The sequence below is a fragment of the Xiphias gladius genome, chromosome 17 (assembly GCF_016859285.1).
Source record: "Xiphias gladius isolate SHS-SW01 ecotype Sanya breed wild chromosome 17, ASM1685928v1, whole genome shotgun sequence".
In the NCBI taxonomy this organism is placed as follows: Eukaryota; Metazoa; Chordata; class Actinopteri; order Istiophoriformes; family Xiphiidae; genus Xiphias; species Xiphias gladius.
In genome coordinates, this window is record NC_053416.1 from 16,317,574 (window position 1) to 16,338,503 (window position 20,930).

General features: G+C 40.6%; 1 protein-coding gene across 1 annotated transcript; it reads left to right on the forward strand.

Moving 5' to 3' along the window:
* Positions 1–6,143: 6,143 nt before the first annotated feature.
* Positions 6,144–20,927, forward strand: phldb2a (pleckstrin homology-like domain, family B, member 2a; the record flags this gene model as incomplete). The annotated part of the gene is made up of 16 exons (XM_040151061.1): positions 6,144–6,297; positions 8,566–8,689; positions 9,750–10,717; positions 10,820–11,152; positions 14,598–14,732; positions 15,007–15,144; positions 15,707–15,853; positions 17,337–17,447; positions 17,525–17,614; positions 17,784–17,921; positions 18,428–18,527; positions 19,186–19,381; positions 20,002–20,092; positions 20,182–20,328; positions 20,463–20,682; positions 20,869–20,927. Coding segments are annotated over exons 2-16 (2,928 nt in total), but the record flags the coding sequence as incomplete, so codon positions are not given.
* Positions 20,928–20,930: the final 3 nt, after the last annotated feature.

The window sequence follows — 20,930 nt, forward strand, 5'->3', positions numbered from 1 at the left end:
CTGCCCTGTAGCTTCAGACCCACTGGCACTGTGGTGATCCACTGGTACAAGCAGCAAATCCCCGTCCACAGCTACTACTACAACAAGGACCAGTTTGGACTCCAGAACAAGCACTTCAGTGGAAGGACTTGCTTGTTTAACTCGCAGATCCCTCATGGCAATGCCTCCCTGCTCCTCAGGAGGGTCAAAGTTCAAGACAAGGGCAGGTACAAATGTTACACGAGCACAAGAAAGGGCAACCAGGAGATCTTTATCAACCTGGAGGTGAAAGGTCAGTACAATGTTACAGCATGGCACTCAGTATAACTTCTTCTTTGGTTTAAAATGGATGAATTCAGCACTGATGAGGTTTTGAGCAGTAGAAGCGTCTCCATTCATAAATTACCTTCAAGGTCGTGATAACGAGGTGGAACATTTGGCACTCTTTCTTTCCACTCCTGCCCAGCAAGCAGACTGGCTTTTTCTTGTGTCTTAATGGCAACCTAAACTGTTAATGGTTAATTGTCATGGTATAATATAGGAATCTATTTTGTTTTACACTCGGTTTCTACTTTATTAGATAAACCTAACTTACACTGTTGCAGTATAATACAACAGCATTGCAAAAAAATCAATTTCTATTAACAGTTTCAGAGAGGCATTGATGTAGTTTGTGTTGCAACTGAGTGTATTTTTAAGGACAGGAAGGACATTTTGGTCGTTACTGGGATGTCCTGGCATGAGGAAGGGAACTACAATCTCTACCAAATCAGTGGTGATGCAGTAAATAAGAGATTTATAGGATTGTTGTATTTTGGCAGAATTTCCGACAAATCCTTAGTGGAGACGAATGCCAATAACATTCACACAAAAAGTGGAGTTTGACTCATGAGCAGGACACTGTGAGGTCCATGTGAAGAAATGTCTCCACTGCAGAGTCTAACAGTCCAGTTTTCAAAATATAAGCTTATTCCATCAACTGAGTGCTAACACCAAGTCTCGGGATACAGTCTGCACTAGCTTACCTAGCAGCAAGTTAGCTGTCTGCCCTACTAACCTGCAGTATAGCCAGTGGAGCAGGGCATTAGTGTGCAGCAAAAATGCACCACCTGCAGGAGATTTGTTGAGCTGCTGTGCTAAAGGCCAGCACTGCTTCGGAGAATTAATACATTTTAGGTTACAGTAGATGCACTGAGACAGGGTGCGTACTGTAAGACTATGTGTGAGTGACAGAACGGGATGCACAAATCCCACTTCACCTGACTGTTTTTGACGCCATGTTCCCTTCAAAACAAATGAGCATATGAGTGGCAGACTAAGCTGTTTATTTCTGGTTGCCAGTGCCACGAATTTCATCATATGCCCATTAAATGCTCACCCTGTTGTCTTCTCTGCGTTTCTTCTAGCTCTCATCCAGTCAGTGATCATGGAGATGACTGATGAGATGGTCACCTGCTCCTCTCACAACATCTACCCCATCCCTCAGGTAACATGGGCTACAGACCCCAGCTCTGCCCAGGGAGCTCTAGAAAATTCAACCATTAAAACCACAGACCACAAGGGTCTTTTCACAGTGGAGAGCACCCTGAGGATTCTAGGTAATCTCTTCAACCATACCTACTTCTGCTCTTTCATATCGGCAGACAAGACCCAGGTGTGGACTGCCTCTCAGAAAAACCAAGGTGCATTTTGGTTATACAATGATATAGTTTTCATAAAGAGGATGACTTCTGACAAATGAAAAGCAACAGAGTTGTGTGTAAACTATTTTTCAGAGGATATGACCCAGGAAGAGGGTCATGCACTGTCCATCCCATGCATCGCTCCGCACAGTCTCCAGAATTTCTCCCTCACCTGGACCTTCACCCTGTCCAGTGAGCCCACAGTTATCTTGAGATATGACAGCAGAACCAGACACATTTTCAACCTGTGGGAGGACCAAGCTGAACTGGACCAGGACCTGCTTATGCTGGGAGATGGATCTCTTCTGCTTCACAAACCAGACAGCGAAGAACACTCTGGGAAATATACCTGCACGTTCTCAGGCCTGCAAAGCAGACACACTGTTCAAACCAAAGTAAACATCACTGTAGCATCAATAAGTGAGTATTAGATTGATCTGTTTCTGGGGAGATGTAATCTCTGTAAATAAATGCTGGAAGGAAAATAGGAGTAGTTCACAAAAAAAAAAAAGTGCCATGTTTGCTCTGCAGGTGTGGATGAGCAGAATGTGCAGAGGTCATGGTGGAGCACTGCAGCTTCTGCGGCCTTTGTTTTGTTCACCATCATTGTAACTCTCCCTCAGTGTGTAAGGCAAAGAGGTATGTGAGATAATCAGTCTGTATCAAACCTTTTAAAAGCAAGTAAAACTTCCATGTACAAGTTGCAGCTGTGAGACAGAATTCCATGACTCAAAGCTGTAAAATAATTCTTTGAATTTAGCAGTGCTGTCTGCTGTTATTTTATGGTCATACGAATTAGAAAGCATTTGGAGAGCGCAAATCCCCATCACTGCCAAAGTTGCACTATAATCGGTCTGCATTTTTAATGGTTCAGCTCAGTGAAACAGCATCTGGATCTGCATCTGGATCCAGATGTGCATCAATATATGCATTAGTGATAGACAGTCGTGCTGATTTATGGAGGATGGGACTTGGTGTTTCCCAAGAAAGAACTGTAATATTTGAAGTCAGTCAGACTCATGAACAGTTGAATCATTTTCAAAGGCAAAATGCGTTAAGATTTTGCAGGATGGTTTGTAACTTTTTTGGCAACTGCACAATGTATTCAAGAATTATAGACTATGTTCAGAATAGCAGGAATTCAGAGTGGTGAAAGGGAATTGCAAAAAACTTAAATGGTTACTTATTTAGTTTTTTAAAACTTATTTAGTTGGAAATCCAGGAAGAGTCAAAAGTGGAGCAGTTAAGTGCTTTATTAAATGACCACAGGGGGGCACTGTCCATAGCAGAAACTAATCCATTCATTAGGCCCATGGTCAAACTTTCCTCCAAATTTCACTGAAAACTAAATCAGTATTGAGATATCCTACTAACTAAGAGACAAAGAAATTGAACCAAAAATAGTGGAGGTAATAATAATGCAAATTCAGTTGCACAAACTGGCTTCAGTATTGACAGATCAAAAAATTAATAAAAGTATAACCAATATCATGTGCAAAATCTCTGTGTCTCTTTCTCTTAGCTATTGAAAAAACTGTTGAATGATTCTTTTTTGTGTGTGTGTGTTTTTTTTCCTTACTGGTACAGCAATGGATACCAGGACAGCTTCACATAGGTACAACGGAGCAGGACTTGTTGAAGGTGGACTTGACAAAGCTCTAAACACCACAGCTTCATCCATAATCGTACAACATGGAGTTGAATGCAACAGGCTACAGCTACAGTTTGAAGCACAGGATGAAACGGCAGGCAGTTCGCCAAAAACAGCAGAAAACTTTACTGTGGCTTTACTACCAGATACTAAAGTAGAGCAAGAAGAAACACCAGAAGGGCCACCTGTGGGAGGAAATGATGGGCTGCAATCCAATAGTCTGGAGAGGGATGGATTTTGAAACTTTGAGCCCTGCCTCCATACACCATGAACCTATTGCACCAAGTCATTAAAGTATATGGCCGTAAATGAGCAACAAGCAGTGGAGGATAATGCACAGAAACACCTATCAACTACCTCCAACAGAGAGCCCCATCCAGACCAAACAGATTTAATTTGGTAAAATTAATTAAGAGCATATGTGCCTAGCCATGTCTTTCACATTAGTATACAGTACAGGTATCGCATACTGTGAGTGTGTGCTTGTTTCCCTGCTTTTCAAATAAAAAACAAACTTTCTGCAGAATTATCTTTGCTGTGCTCACATTTGCCAATTTGGTACCAGGTAAGTAATTACAGAAGAAACTAAACACGCTGCTTTACTTTAGAGTGTGTGAATAAGTCTCTAAGGAGTTGCCTCCCGCTTACTTCAGCAAAAACTCTAACTTTGACAGCCATTAGACCCTTCCATACACCGTACAGTACAATATAGTATTTTTGCTAGTTATCTGTTTTGTTTTGTTTTTTGTTTTGTAAGAAGTGGGCCTCACAATAGGCACCTCAGGTTTGATATGGATGGGTAGGTATAAGACCAGCATGCACCCGGGAGGCAGCATGAGCCGTGATTTATTTTTCTGTTGTTCGTTTGCTTGCTGAGGTTAAATACCCCACGAGAAAACCACAAAAGGTCTGTGTGCACGATGGATTCAAGTTACAAACATGACACTGCCTAAAGGTGTCCAGACGAATGCCGACATTACACCACAGCCATATAATTACATTCTCAGTGGCATATCAAGGAATCAAACATCTTGTTTTGTGGTTTCTAGTGAACCTTAAGCCAATTTACAAAGTAAAGTAAATTTGGTCATCTAGATAAACCCTGCAAACATGTTAGAAATCCCAAGTATCCAAGTGCAGGGACAGGTGAGAAGCAGCAGACAATAACATGGTGAGGTATTCACAAAGTTTTTCTTTGTTTAAAGGAAAGTCACTTAAATAAGAGAGAACAAAGTGAAACATGAGTTGATGAGGCCAAAGTCTAGGTTGAAGATAACAAACATAAATGATCCACATTTAACACCAAAACCTGCCCATCGACTTTAGCCCCTTGTGATTGGGGGAGACACTTGAGAGTTTTCACACTGTGACTCAGACCTCCCAACGATTACCAGAGTCGATCACACACCCGCTCCCACAATCTGACACCATTTTTTTCCTCCATCGTTCCCCCCTCTTCCTTACTTTTTCCACAGTCTCTGCTCAGAATCACTCTACACATGGTTTCAGTATATAGTTTTTAAAAATGCAGCAACACGTAGCAGTTTGCAGTGAATGTTGGTGTGGTAACTTTCCAATCTTACTTTTTTTTTTAAACATCTTTGGACAGGAAGTGGAGTAACATTCCAGCGCTCTATGACAATTAAATTCTTGTGTTGGCAATAAATTTCAAGAGCCCCAGCTTTCGAATGAGACCCTCCTGAGATTTATATGTGTCATTTTATTTTCCTGAAATTGTAAATAATGAAAGAGAGAAAGGCAGATAGACCTGTGTGTGTGTGTGTGTGTGTGTGTGTGTGTGTGTATTTACGATAAAGACCCCGGCTCTGTGTCTGGAAGTAATCATCTCATCCAGGCTGCAATCCACAGCCCCCTCCCTATGACGTAATTGAAGTTTTTTTGCATGATGGTTCAGGCTTTTTCAGTGGGAAATCAGGGGATTTTTCCAAAGTAACTTTTCATTCATTCTGCTCTCTGAACTTCCTACCTCAGTTTTTACATGTTATTTATCCATGATTAATCAAGATGTTAATGGTATGATCAGTTTTTAAAAAAAAAGCTAGAGCCAACAATGATCAGATATGCTCCATGTTGCAGTGTGGGTAATGTCTCTGACTCGGGGTTTTTACTCTTTGCCTTCACAGTTAAGAGGGGGAGTGAGACTGGCTCTGTTTCAAACACAGCGATGGATGGGGCCTCCTCCCGCCTCCACATACTGCTGAAACAACAATCTAGGAGTCAATATTTTTCTTTTTTTCTACAACTTGGAGCACTAATGCCTACTCTGGCTTTTTCTTGTATAGAAAACACACATTGTGGGAAGGCTCCTCTGTGTGAAAACAGGGCAAAGTCTAGTTTTTCTGTAAAAGAATTGATCAGACAGCCAGAAATCTGTTCGCACAGTCACATGGCAAGTACAGATTTGCAGTCGTTCACTCAAACCCAGTGCTGGAATATGGTATAATGATAACAGGATACTGTAGCTTATTGATTGTTGCGAGGTCAGAGGTCAGAAGTCAGGATCACCTAGAAAAAGAAAAACAAATCTCCTGAGCTGGAAGGGATTAAACATGCTGATGAACACTTATAAATAAAGCTAATAGGGTGATAATGCTTCCTTCATTTCGTCCTTCTTGCCTTTTTGCTCCTTTTTGCTTCTTTATATAACAGCAATTCTCTACCTAACCAGAGAGAGGCAGCAGCCGCTCCTGATCCTGATCCTGAAAAGTAAACACACACACACACACACACACACACACACACTCGCTCTCTCTCTCTCTGTAATGGGGAGGAGGACAGACTGAGCAGAGAGTTGAGGTGGGTGGGGAGGCTCAGGGTGGGGGTCTCCTGCCTGATCCTTTGTCGTGGTAAGACTTTACGCTGCAGTTTCATCCACAAGGAGCGGACTTCAACTTCAACAACAACAACAAAAGACACACGCCAAAAACATCCGGCACAACTATGTGACCGGGACAGAAAACTAAGGTTAGTCGCTTTACTTTTACGCTCAAGTCGATTTCAGCCAGTTCCTAAATTTCCTGGTCGATACTAGCAGTGATGCTCGGGACAAAAAAAAAGACATTCATTCATTGCGTTTAACTCACATCACCATGTCAGACTTTACAGCAGCTTCTAAGTTGAGGTAATTACGTTGCTTATCACAATCTACTGAATGAAATACAATGATGTTGACAAATAACATAAGCAAACAATCACAGAAATGCCAGGAGAAAAAAATGACTTTTGTAACTCAGGGAAATGTAAATGTGTCAAGAAATGTGCAAAAAGTGAAGAGAATGAATATGGAGCTGGCACAGTGGCTTTGTGAGGAGGCTAAAAGGTGGTGATTTTTTCACAGATGGTGTTTATCTCATTGCTGGAAACACGAGCATTTAAAAAAAAAAAAAAAAAAAAAAAAAAAGGTGCATGACAGCCAACAGTGGCTATCAGCAAGTCTTCAAACTGTTGATTACAACCCCACGTGTGTTTGTGTGTACAGTGTGTGTACACATGTATGTGAGTGAAGGAATTTTAGAGCTGAAATAACTAGTAACTAATCGATCAATTAAACGCTGAAGTCATTTCACCCCCTTCTCTAATGTGATATTTGCTGCTTATCTGTGTTTTCATATGTTGGGTTTTGGATTATTGGTTGGACAAAACAAGACGTTTTGAAGACATCACCTTTGGCATTGGGAAAATGGGACAGGCCTCTTTCACTATTTTCTGACGTTTTACAGACCAAACGATTAATCGAGAAAGTAATAGAGATAGAGATAATCGTGAGGTGCAACCCCAATTGATTCTCCTAATTCCCTGTCGGAATTTGTTCTTTTCAAGTAACTAGACACTGGGTTTGTCTGGAGAATGAGTGAGGCTTGTAAGGCAACGACAGTTTGAGCCTTATGCAAAGTGAAAAATATTTGTCTGCTCAGAGTTAACACACATTAGACGAAAGCCAACTTATCAGTGGCCATTCCTCAAACTGTTTACATCTCCCTTATGATCTACACTACTCTTCCAGCCTGTAATCAGTAAAAACTCTTGCTCCTCACATGAAACCCCCCCCCTTCCTTCAGGAGATCTGGAAAATGAACTCATGCTGATTGATTGTGTGACTGTGTAAAAGGATACCCTACTTCCTGTAGGCCCTAACTCCAGACAGCAGGACCAGAAAATCTTGGATCAGACATCTTTCTCTGTGTGTGTGTGTGTGTGTGCGTCTGCACTGTCTGCAGATTCAGGAAACTGTAACGTCTGACTTTTAAAATCCCTCTATTGTATCACTGGAACCAATAATACCCTCACTTAATAGGATTTTTCTGAGTTTCGACCTTGAGTGTGGGGACTTGAAGAGGTATTTCTTAGTTTTATTTGATGTATTTATTTCTCTTAGCTTTCTTTTTTTTTTCCTAGAGGAGAGAGTTAGACTTTCTTTTTCTGCTGTTCGCTGCTCAACATCTTCATTTAAAAAACTGGCTGTTGAAGAATGCTAGCAACATTTTTTTAATCAGTCATTCTATTAATTATCTGTTTGATTAATTGATCATCATTTAGTCAGTTAAACTTAAAAAATGTCCTCTAAAGTTAGTTTAAAATCAGTCTTAAAATTGCTCACTTTGTCTGTCAATCAGTCAAAAAGTCCTTTTAGTATTGTTGTTTAAAATTGTGATCAGCCTTTTGTCAGTGGAGTAATAATAATTAGCATGAGCTGCAGGACATCGCAGGTCCTCAAGCAGGCCCAGTCCAGGATTAGCCAGCCTGAACCTATAACTTTGGCTACTGCCTCAATGAGTCCGGGGCTCTGAGGGAATACTTTCGAGGACTGGTCATAAAAACTTTCCTCGGGATCTGTTTTCCTACTTAGTCTTTAGGAAAGTTTTTTTTTCTTTCCATTTAAATATGCACATCTAAAATATCTGCTTGAACTGAGGCATTGTTGTATTGAGTTTTGAAGGATAAGTTGAGGGACCACAAGGCATGGATTCAGCTTCCTGTGATGCATTCATAGCTTCTGCTTCTAGATTGAAAGATGCTACTGTATGATTTTGCAGGAATACTAATGCAGGGTCTTAGGAAGGAAAGTTGAACAGTATTTATTTGTATTCCAATAGGTAAAATTAGAACAAATCTGTTTTATAGGAGGTTTAACTCTTGGTGACAATATTAAAAAATACAAGATGTTGCTATTTTTTTGCGGTCTGTTCATGTTTGTGAGTTTCATATTAATTCTCTCCCCTTTCGTCTTCTTAGGGAACAAAGCATACAGGGCCCAGGTGAATCCTGCATCCTCAGAGTGAATCAGAGAAGGAGGTCAGTGGGATGAACAGCATGCTTCCTCAGAGGAGTGCAGTCGCCACACTGGGCTACGGCTCAGGTAAGACAACATTCAAGTACGATTTTTCTTGATATTATATTGATGTGATATTTAGATGGATCTTTGGTACTGATCATCTGTGTGATTCAGCAGTGAATCTCAAGGTAATCTACAATTATAGATTATACAGTCCACATCTAATATTTGATTACATCTCCCTTAAGCTGTGTCCAAAGAACAGTCAGCACAATGACAATAAACAAGATCATTTTAGCTGGCTAACATCACGTAAGTGTGGATTAGTTAAGTGCTCCATGATGTAGGCTTATTGAGTTATCTGGATGACTGTACTTAAACTGGAAGCCAGAACAGCCTTTTTTTTTTTCAGTAGGTCCAGTCATCAAAGTTATTGAGATATTGTGACTCAGTAGATTTGCTTCTTGGAACAGGCTTCTGACCTTTGTTTTCAATCATGATAAAAAAAGTGCTGAGAATTTTAGCTCAAACTGAAGAGCACAGTCACACTAGAGCTGTTTGTATAGACAGAAGAAGATATCAGCTTTATTCCTTCATTGTCACAATTTTAAATGACAGTCTAGATTTTAAGTTGATAATCAAAATGTTTGATTTGACCCAGCAAACTTTGTCATTTTGAAGGTCCATATTTCATTTATAAAACTCAAATTTGTGAAGGAATTTTTATGAAAAAGGAGGTGGGCATTCTGTAATACCACATGAACTCTCTAATTATATATTTATTCAGCATCCAGCAACCAATGACTCGGGGAACGGTCCTCGCATTGCTTGCTAAGATATTTGGGTGTCCTCAGGCTTTCTTTTGCAGTCGAGACTATGATGCATTCTGGCTTGTCTTGGTCTGCCAGCATTCTTCCATTTTTAGAAGAAGCTTAACCACTGATTGAGCCAGTGTTTGTATTGGGCTCAGAACTGTATGAGTGTACATTCTTCACTGCCCCCCCCCCTTACTCAGCACATGTACATGTGTGATAGCACTTCTCTTAGCTGCGCTGGTGCTTATTAAAGAAGTTACATTAAACCTGAGTATATAGTCCAAAAATAGAAAGGATGTCATGCTCTGTCAACTTTCTCTTTTCTACAGACTGTGTGAAGATTGAGCACAGCAGCAGTGGCTCAGTGGGTGGGACGTTGCTGAGAGGCTCCCGTTCTAAGGCAGAGCTACAGGAACTGATGGAGACGCTGCAGCGTAGGAAGAATGCCCTGGAGGCCAGCCTGAGGGCAGCTGAGTGCAGCCGCAAGTACCTCAGCGTGCCCTCACCTGTTGGACCCCAATCCACCAGGACATTGTCCATCCTCAGCAGTGCCGATCGCCCTCCGTCTGCCCCTAGAAATTTCTCCTACATGACCAGCAGCAGCGTGCCTCCATCACCCCGCCAGGGCGAACGCCAGCTGAGCCCTAACGGCTTGCTCCGTCATTCCCACTCTCGCCACCAGTCGCAAGACAGTCTGCTCCTCTCTAATGCAGCAGATGGAAGTTCTCTGCTCTCCTCTTATGGGGAGCCCCTACCTCGTTCTCCCAGGGTCAAAAGTGGAGCAGCCAGTGTGCCGTCCAGCCCTCGCATGGGCCGCAGGCTGTACTCTCAGGGCAAAGCTGGAGGAGACTCACGGCAGAGGAAATACTCAACTGGCTCCCTCAGCACCCTGGGGATGCACAGCCGTTCTCTTCCACGGCTGCACAACACAACAGACCCCCCACTTCTGTCTCTTCCGTCACGCCACTCAGTGGGTTCCCAGAGAGGAGTGGGCTCAGCAGGGGCACGGCGCAGTCTCTCTTCCCTGGAGCAGCCACCAGATGTGACAGTACCAGCCAGCATGCCAAGCACTCCCAGAAGGGCTAGTCTGGCCTCTCTAAGCTCTCTGGGTGTAGAGGTCGACGGGATGGGCTTAGATCTGGGCTTCGGAGAGAGGAGGTTGTCATTTGGGAAGGGTGGGTTGGGTCCAGGACAGAGGGTTGGCAGCATCACCTCTTTGAATGGCAAAGAGGAGCTGAGAGACTATCACCAGCACCAGAGAGATGAGCGACTCAGGGAGCAGAAAGTGCAGAGATTGGTGTGTTTCTTTTTTTTTTTTTTTTTGTTTTTTTTGTTTATCCACTTTCATACTAATTTAACAGCTTATTAACACGTTGTTTGATGAAACCCTTGTTTGTAGGAATGCCAGCGTCTAGAGACCATCTTGAACCTGTGCACTGAGTTGGGTCAGGCAGAGAGAGAGTCAGCGGGTTCAGCTGTTTCTGACCTACAGAAGATCAATAAGGAGTTGGAGAAGCTGCAGGTGTCAGACGATGAGTCGGTGTTCTCGGACTCTCCCAGCAGCACTGCTCCAGAGGGCTGCTTTGGGGCCAAAGCCAGAGATTTCCAACTCGCTGATGAGCAGCAGATTAGCCAGCGTCAGCAGAGCGGCTACAGAGAGGCCAGGTCCCACTCACCAGCTATCAGCCTGAACAGCAGCGCCCCCTCACCCTCCACCCACCACAGAGTCAAGGTAAGTTTCACCAAATTCATGCTTATTGACAGATCCTCAAAAATATCAGACCATGAGGGTGAAATTGAAAAATGACAAATTATAAATTAAACTAAATCCCAGCCAAATAGTGAAAAAATGTGCAAAATTCAATTACTGGAAGGATTTTGCTAGAAATAGGTCATTGAAAAGACAAGTCAAGCAAATTTTATTTATGTAGCCCAAAATCATGAACCACTAATTCTCAAACACAAAGGAATTACAGATCAAAATCACAAATCACATAGTGCTTTTTAAAATAATAAAACACAAAAGGGGAAAAAACAACTTCAGCTCATTTTTAATTAAATGATTTGTAAACTGAACTTGCTCCATGGACCATGTTAACTACAGGAGAGATGAGGTTTTCTTTTTAGGTGGTCTGTACTATATAAGCTACTAAACTCTAAATAGGGATATACTAATCAGCAAAATAAGATGTGGGTGACCAAAAATACTACTATGTATCTGTACTTGAAAAAATGCCTAGTTATGTATACTACAATCTGTATATTGTAAATAGGCTTATACATTTTATAACAGAGTAGTGGTTAGAACGGCTATTAATTTTTGGGGGGAGATAGAAGAACACCACGACAAGCTAACAAAACCACGGTGTTGACACATTCATTAGCTAACGTATTAGCACAGTTAGCTATCTGGTAGATGGGTAGCAACATGAGCATTCATTTGGAGGCTTTATTTTTCTGGCCACTTGACGAAAGCAAGTCCAACATTCACTCCGCTTTTTATCGCTGTTTGCATCTCCAACAAACTTTTGACAAAAATATCTGTGTGTTTAGCTGTTAAACGCGCCACTGCGTGCACTAGCTAGCAGTTAGTTGCTAACTTAACTAGGTGCTTTTGTCACAGCAGACATTTTGAGCTGTCACAACAGGAAAAGCGCAGTCATTTTCTGATAACTTAAAAGCTCACTCTGTTCTATTCAGGTGTCCCAGTAAGCCATGACAGAGGCTGTGTCCAAAATCACACCCTATTTTCTATGAAGTGCACTATATTTACCTTGTGTGAAATTGATTCACTATAATGCACCCTGAGAAATTCTCACGATGGAGTGACAAAGGTTTTGTCTACACTACTTTCTGCTTAAAATCTCACAATGCTATGTGCTGCGTTTCATAGATGCAAAAATTACTGTTCACTGCTCACTATAGAGAAAACTACTGTGAGTGTATTGTTAAGGGAATAGTGAGTGAGTGAATGAGGGAGGGATTTCGGACACAGCTAGTGGTGGCAGTGAGCCAGCATTCACAGGACCCTGAAAATGAAGCAACAAAATTAAATTCACTTAATATTTATTTTATTATTTATACCTGTGCTTTTCCTGCTGTAATATGTGGAGATAAAAAAAACTGTGCAATAAGCTAATTGTCTTTGGGTTTGTCTTTGTAGCAGCCCCTTTCACATTACTAGTAATTATTTTATTCATTCATTCCTTTCCTTGACTTCTCTTGGTTACTTCCTGCTACAAAATGAGTATTAAAGTAAGTGAAGAGAGGACCGAGCCGCGGTGAAGACTTAATGGGTCACATCTCTGCTGTGGAATGCAGTTTATCAGACTTCTGATTGCTTGTTTAACTTTGTTTGTTTACATGTTGTAATACCATGGTAAATTCCTTCCATCTCCAGGTTAATTTGCATTTCCCTTTCCACATTTCCACAGAAGTTAATTTTAAATTCTAAATTTTTATAGAATTTTTTTATAGAATTTAAATTCTATATATATATATTATATTATGTTTAATGGGACTATAATGTTTACAACTTTTATATTTTGGAGCAGAATTTTTTTCCCCTAAGGGAAGGAAGGAACAACTGGCAGGTTTAAAGGGGTTAAGGGCCAGAAAAACACAATCATCCTACACTCAGTGATCATTTTGTCCTACATTTGGTTCGAACTAAATTTGTCTAGATGATAAGTGGAAAGTATTATCCAACACTTAAACACTTTATTGAGGTAGATTCCCCAAAATCATTGGGCTTTCTTGAAGTACTCTTAAGTGTGTGCAGTTGGCAATTTGTACATTTCCTGTTTACGTGGGTTGTTCAGACACATAAACAGGGAAATCAGAGTTTCACAAGACCTCCTCACAGCTTTGATGTTACTACAATTCGACCTCATCTTTTCTCTCATTAACTTTTTTGAATGTTTTACAGTGGGAAGCCTTGCCACACACACAGAGAAATGAATGAACATGTTTCCTTTAAAAATATAAATATTCTAAAAAATATGTTAAATACTGTGATTCCAGCTTCCAGCCAGGCCACCTCCTCCACTGTCTCAGTCCTAGTGCCGCTGAGTTACTGTCTCTGTAAAAATGCATCTTTTTTCCCCTCTACAGCAGTAACAACGTAATGGTGTGTCTGGTTTTAATGAAGAAGTCCTAGATTTCTTTCAGCACTCAACTATTCAAGGTCTTCAAGGAGGGGGGAACAGGAAATGACTTTATCCCATGGAGAATGATTGTGTGCATGTGTATGTGTGTGCACATGCACAACCGTTCGCGGGTGTGTGTGTGTGTGTGTGTATGTGTGAGTGGAAGAATGTTAGTGTATATGTATGGCAAACATATGCGTTTTCCCAGATGTTTTGAACTTAATACTGAGGGTAAATGGGTGGAAGGCCTTGTGAAAATGAAACTGTAGTTAAAACATCAACACAGGTATCCAACCAATCTTTGTTATGTGAAAGTTACAATTTTCAAACACACCTAGAGTTTGTGGAAATTAGATTTCCTTGTTGAGACCATAATTTCTGCAGTGTGTTAGTTGTGACAGAGGTTTACAGGTTCCAAGTACCTACCATCTCTTGCATTCCTCAGAGCAGTGTGCACAGGAAGAAAGCGAGCTCACAACCCATCTGAGAAACTATAAATCCTAGACCTGCTGGCCACATGAGTCTCTGAAAAATCCTCTAGGCTCCTTTAAGGAAGAATATCTAATAATACAGAGTCTCTTAGATGCACCCATGTATGAGTATGAATTAAATGTTGGTAGGATGCTCGTAGATGGTGCAAACCGTGGGAGTGCTTTGGCATGACTGGCAGTGGCTGGAGCGCAATGAGAGAGATTTCCATTACATCATGTAGAAAAGAATCCTGTTGTCAGTGATCCAGCTTCGGTTGAGTTAGAACAGCAACTGCTGTCCTCTAATTCAACAAGAATTGATTTTACTGCCTGGCAAATTATATTCACAACATGCAGTACTTCATATAAGGACACAAGTAGTTTTTCATGTTATAAAAACTTTCTGTAACTTTTTATTGAACATACAATCACCACAAGATGCTCCTGCCAAAAAACCTTGCGATAGGGATTTTTGCATTCTTGGTTCAATGTGTGTATCACAAAATTTGAAGTCTCCTGTAGAGCCAAGCATTTACATGCATTCCTGATGTGACTACAGGCCTTGGAGAGTGTGCAGCTGAAACAAGAAGTAACACATATAGAGGAAGAGAGGATTCAAGTTCTGAACAACATAGAAGAGCTAGAGCAGAAGATCAAAGACCTGGACAACCAGATGGAGGAGTCTGTCCGAGAGGTAGGCGGCACAGTGCACTATATAAACACAACTGACACCTGAACAGCCTGACTGTGTTTGTTCTAACCTAGTGTCAGATAAAATGATGGGTTCTTGATAACTTAAGAGCAATGTGCAGTAGTTTTTTTTTGTTTTTGTTTTTTACCAAAGCTCAAGACAGGAAAAACTTGCTGTGGATTTGCTGATGGAGGCAGCCTTCAGAAATGCAGGAAATGCACTGAACTAAAGTAATCCAGAGGCAGGTTTTTATACTCCGTGCTGCTGTTTCCTGCAGATGGAGGTGGAGTGTGCTCTGCTGGAAGGGGAACAGGAGTCAGAGATGGGCCAGCTGCAGAGGGAAAAGGAGCTTCTGGACCAACTCAAGGAGAAGATTCATAGTATTGAGAAGACGAGCCGCACTGAGAAATCACAGGTAAAACATTTTAAAATGCTCAAAAATTACAAGCCATGAATAAATTCTAGGGACAGATTTGAAATAAAACTGTCCAAATGTCTGACAGAAAACAAAGGGCTAGAATGTGGATCTGGATCCCTTCTTAGTCCCGCATTTGGGAAGAGGCCCAAATAGTTACAATGTGTAAAAAATAAATAAATAAATAAATAAAATAAATAATTACGTGAAACCTCACATCACTTGGAAAGACATTTAGCGTAACACTTACTACATTGTCCAAAATAGCATCTGTCTTATAGCCATCTGAAGCAGATGGTCAGTCAGATGCTTAAATCCTGAATTTGAATTAGCATTAAATACTGAAACACCAAAAATATTTTACATCAGTGGATTCCCAGAATTAAAGTTTTATTTCTTTCCTTGTGCCCAGATTAGATCTAATTCTTAAACAGTGTATTCTTATCTATTCATGTACTTTTACTTTGTGTGTGTGTCTGTGTGTGTGTGTGTGTGTGTGTGTGTGGGTGTGTGTGTGTGTGTGTGTGCGCTTGTGTGTGTATGTATCTGTGGTGTTCCTCAGGAAGCTAAGGAGCAGACAAAAAGTTTGGAGGATTTGGAGTTTCAGAAAATGGAGAGAGAAATTAATCAGGGCGAGGAAAAAGAGAATCAGAGCCAAGAGCTGCTGCGAGAGATCGCCGAGTGTCAGCGTCTTACTGTCACACGCAAGGTACAGCAAGTGAGGTTTTGTGAATGTTCATGTAGCTTGTGGTGCATGTATAACAAATGCAGTTAATACCGGCACTGGCATCACTCTAAAATGTCATTTATTTAAAATGTCAAATTATTAGCAAGAAGTATCTACAGTACAAATACTACTATGGCTATTTCTGGAGCACTACAACAGAATGCAACTAAACAGCTTTAATAAAGTAACCAAACAAAATTTTTTCAAGATCTGAAATGTGTGCTGTTTTATAGTTTAGCTACAGTAAATCATTAGTATTAGTATGGACTATTCAGTGCATTTTCAGTGCACAAAATTTTTCTTTAAAAAACCCCCGGAATTTTATGTGTAAATGGTGTATGTAGTTGTTTGTTACAAGTTATACTATTTGATAATAAAATTTGAATATTAAAGTTTAAACCTGCAGTGCATAACTTTTGTCTCCCACTTCTGGCAGTGAGAGTAGTTACATAAACAGCATTGAATACAGAAAAATTGGTAGAGTAAATGTCATGGCTACATACACTACTCCAAATATTTTACAAACGGCAACCTGTCCAAGAGCAGCAAGGCGACATCCGTGTCTGCCCTCAGTCTCTTCTCTTCTTTCAGTACTCTCCATCGAGGAAAAGCCAAACCAATAGTAATCCGTGTTTGTCCTCGCTGTCGTTCGCTTTCTTTTTTCTCTTTTAGACTGTAATCCTTCCTCCCCTGCTCCCCCTCTTCAGCTGTGGCAAACTTGCTGGTTTACGTAAAACGCATTGCTACCAGTGCACAGCACAGAAATGTCCCCGTAGACAGCAGATTCAAAACTCCAGTATACTGTGAAATCAGTCATGTATATGTAAAAGTCCTGCACTGCAGCTTTAATATTGTACCAGATAAATAAATATGTTACAGTGATAGGATTGTAGTTTGAGTTTGAGCACGGAGCAGGAATAGTCTGCAGGTCAAAACAAAGTTTATATAATGTGCATTGTCACACCAATTTGTCTCAAGGAACAAACAATAAAAACAATTACCCACACTGTAAATCTGTCAAAAAGTTTTCGTGGTGAGCATTTAAAATTTTCTTTTTCCTGGATTTTTTCAATTACTGCATAGTGGTTTGTTGTTATTAATCTTACTACGGGTTGTGCATGAAAATAAAGCTGCAAAATTGTGAGATTTGCAGCGCAAAGCATGAACAAATTACAATAAACAACAATCCCAAGAATGCAAAGCATGCAGTACCAAAGGCCTAAAGAATTAATCGACTTTTCAATCGAAAAGAGAGGGCATAAACAGGGTGAGGATATTACATTAATGTGTAAAAAATATGTAGTTTTAGGAAAACAAAAATCTCACCAAACAAATTTTCCTGTCACAAAATGGGTATTTGCTCTTGGTCACTCTTCCGGTGCTTCAAAATAAAACACCTCTGCAATATCTGCTAATGTCACAACATTAATTTGCTTCTTACTTGGTGTGCTCTTGTTTCTCATAGGAAAGACTCATGACACTGAAGAAACAGTCCTCACAGATTACCTTACAGGCTCAGCAAGAAAGAGAGAATTTCCAGAGAGAGAAAAACAATTTGCTTGTCATGCTGCAGAAGGTAAGAGACTTCTTTGCATGCTGATATTATAAGTATTTAACTTTATTCACTTGAAGAGCCAATCTGGATGTTTGCAGGAGAGAGAAAAACTGGTGTCTTTGGAAGGAAAGTATGCAGAGTTGTCTGAGGGGCAAACCTTCACTAACATCCCTGTAGCCATCAAAGAGGTAGGAGTCAGTTACAGTTACAATAATACTTAATATTTCCACCAGCAGGCTGCTTCTCTGTCTTTAAACAAAGTACCTGACAGTGAATGACCAAAGTTTCAGTGTTTCTGAGGATAAATCCTGTTATTTTTATCCTTTGTGATTCCTTTGATTTCTGTGATTACTGCAGCACTTGCAGTCTCTGAAGGAAAGGAGAAGAAGCAGCAAAGAAAACTCTTCCCATCCAAGTGATAGCCTACCTCATAAGAGGAGCCAGCAGCTCCCCACCTCTTTCGGCAGATCCCTGGGACGCACGCTTCCTCCAAAGGTTTTTTTTTTTTTCTCCAAAAGTAATCTGAGCACACATTAAAGGTCGGATGCAGTAGGACTGAACAGGGTGTTTCAAATCTGATACAGGATGTTTCCAAAGGTGTTTCATCGATCTCAAAGAACTATTAGTATTCTCTTATTTAAAGCATAATAAAATACTATGGTTGAGGCCTTACGGCAATAATAACCCAGATTTTGAGAGCTGGATCTTTGAATATTTTAGTAAAACGTTTCTAAATTGAGAAAGTTTCGAAAAACAGTTTCGAAATAAAAGTTCTGATCCGGGACTTCAGAAGAGGGGATTTCATTGCCCTCATTATTTGCATCCAGAAAAATCTGAACTTTTTGTCCCTAGAGGATGATCCACCCAAACAGGAATTCTCAGTTAGTCTTGCAACACCCATCCAGTTCATGAAGCACTTTGCTAATGAGAGAAGTTTGTAGTTGTGTGAAGGTTGTAAAGCCTGGCCCTCACCACCATGTGTGCTGCTGTTTCCTCCTCAGGCTCACCTGCCTCTGTCCCAAAGCTCCAGCTGTGGCAGCGTCATCCCACAAGGTTTTACCTTCTCTGCCCGGGACCTGAACACCCGCCGCCTGCCCAAGAGTGAGTCAGAGTACCAGACTCTCGCATCTTGTCTGTATCGGATCTATGCAGTTTACTTGTTTGCACAGCATGCCCAAAACAAGAAACGCATGAAAAAATCTTTATTTGAAAATGACAGTACTTATAATCCTTAATTTATGAACAATGCAAAATGTTTCATTTGATGGATCCAATGAGACTTTTTTTTTATTTTTGAGAAGCTGTTTTGAGATTAAAACTTATAAGAATTTATCAGTCAAGAAAAGCATGTTGTTAAATACTATAGTATTTGATTGGAGCAATTTTAACAATACAGGTTTTTGTATGTAATCACAAAGTTTTTCTTAAGATTTAGGGAGAAGTTTGATAAACTACTCTGCTTTGTAAAGTAGAGTGACTAAAATTCTGTCTTTTTCTAACCCACACTGTTGAACTATTTACCTTTTACATCATGTTGATTCAAATTAAATGCCTCTATCTCTGTCTATCTTGATGGATCACTGTTACTTGGCCCTGTTGCAACAAACAGATTATACAAAATTATGATTACAAGATACTATCCAGCTTGGCCAACTAGTTAAGGAATGCAGCTCTTATGTTGTGATTTGGTACTTTTACTAGCTCATGCATGCTGAGGATATTTCCACTTTATTGCTGTAATATTTTCATCTGTCAGCAGGCAACAGCCATGCGCACATGAATGAAGACAGACAGAGAAGAAGCGATTTTTGCAGCAGGATGGTTTCTGAGCCCAACGTGTTCCTGGACTCCTTCTCTTACCCGGACAACAGCCAGGCCTCAGATACCATCAGTGTGGACAGCTCTGACAGCCTGGAGACCAGCTTCTCCGCCTGCTCCCCAGACAACATCTCCAGGTTAGAGACAAACCACGATGATGTACAGATGAAAGGTCACTCTGAAAAGTTTAGGCAGAGCAAATGTGTGAGAGTTGTACTTCTAGAAATGAATTTATAGCATAAAGGCTGCAGAGGACATTTAGGAGAGATGTTCTGAAGGGCAAGCAGGAAGAGGAAATCTTTTTGGCTTTTGAAAAGGCTGTAATGCTCCGTGTACGATGAGAGACAAACATATCCACATGATATCTAGCTGTTCTTCCTCTTTCTCACACAGACATTTACATCTACAGCCCAGTCACAGCCTTTGTGATGCTGTTCATGGCGATGGCAATGCTGGCACTTAAAAGGGGGCTTAAAAGTTTGTTAGGGAAGTTTGAACTCGAAGTGATGTTAGTCACCCTTTTTCCGGCAAATTTAAATAAAAACTGAAATTAAAATCTATATATTGATTTTATGTTTGATATTTCTACAAATTAGTTATTTGCATGGCCTAGTTTTTATTTTTTTCGTTTATTACAATGATTTTATCAATTATATTTGTTTTAGCTTATGATACACTGCATGTTCCACATACAGGAGTCTCCGTCCCTTATGAGAGAAATCTTTTTTTTGTTAACATGTTTTCCATTTTCCATCAGTGCTAGTACCTCCAATATGGCGAAGATTGAGGAGATGGAGCGTTTACTCCGGGAGGCCCAGGCTGAGAAGCAGAGACTCCTCGAGCATCGGGTACTGTGTCACATCTAACCAAAACTTACCGTATATATGGATGATCGTTTTTATAGATGGATGTAATTTACTCTATGTTGAATGTGCAGGAGCGTGAGATGGAGATGCGCAGACAGGCTCTGGAGGAGGAACGACGAAGAAGGGAGGAACTAGAAAAACGACTGCAGGAGGAGACAAATAGGAGACAGAAACTTGTAGAGAGAGAGGTGAAGCTCAGGGAGAAACAAAGATCACAGGTATTCAGAGAAACCGACAAGAAGAATTTCAATTTGATTTTTTTGTTCACCATGAGCTTCAATTAAATACTTTTTGAACAAAGCAGCGTACAATGTTGACATCTGTAATCTAATTTCATTGCTTGTTTCAACAGTCCCGGCTGTTGACACGCTACCTCCCTGTAAGGAAAGACGACTTTGATCTTCACGGTCACATTGAGGCAGCAGGACACAACCCAGATGCCTGCTTCCATCTGGCCATCACTGATAAAACTTGTCGAGGCTTCCTGGTCAAAATGGGTGGCAAAATAAAGACCTGGAAGAAACGCTGGTTTGTCTTTGACCAGAATCGCAGGACACTCACCTACTATGCAGGTGAGTACCTCATCTTTCAGTTCTCTGTTGAAAATGTTAAGTTTAAAATGTAAGAAAAAGTTACTGCAACCATGATGTCATTTTTAGCCTGTGCCAGGATACTTAGGATGCAGAGAATAAGCTTTGATCACAGTGTTGTCAGTCTATAAATAGTTGTTTAACTTGTGTTTGCATTCTCCACTGCAGACAAACATGAGACCAAGATGAAAGGGGTCATTTACTTCCAAGCCATAGAAGAGGTGTACTAT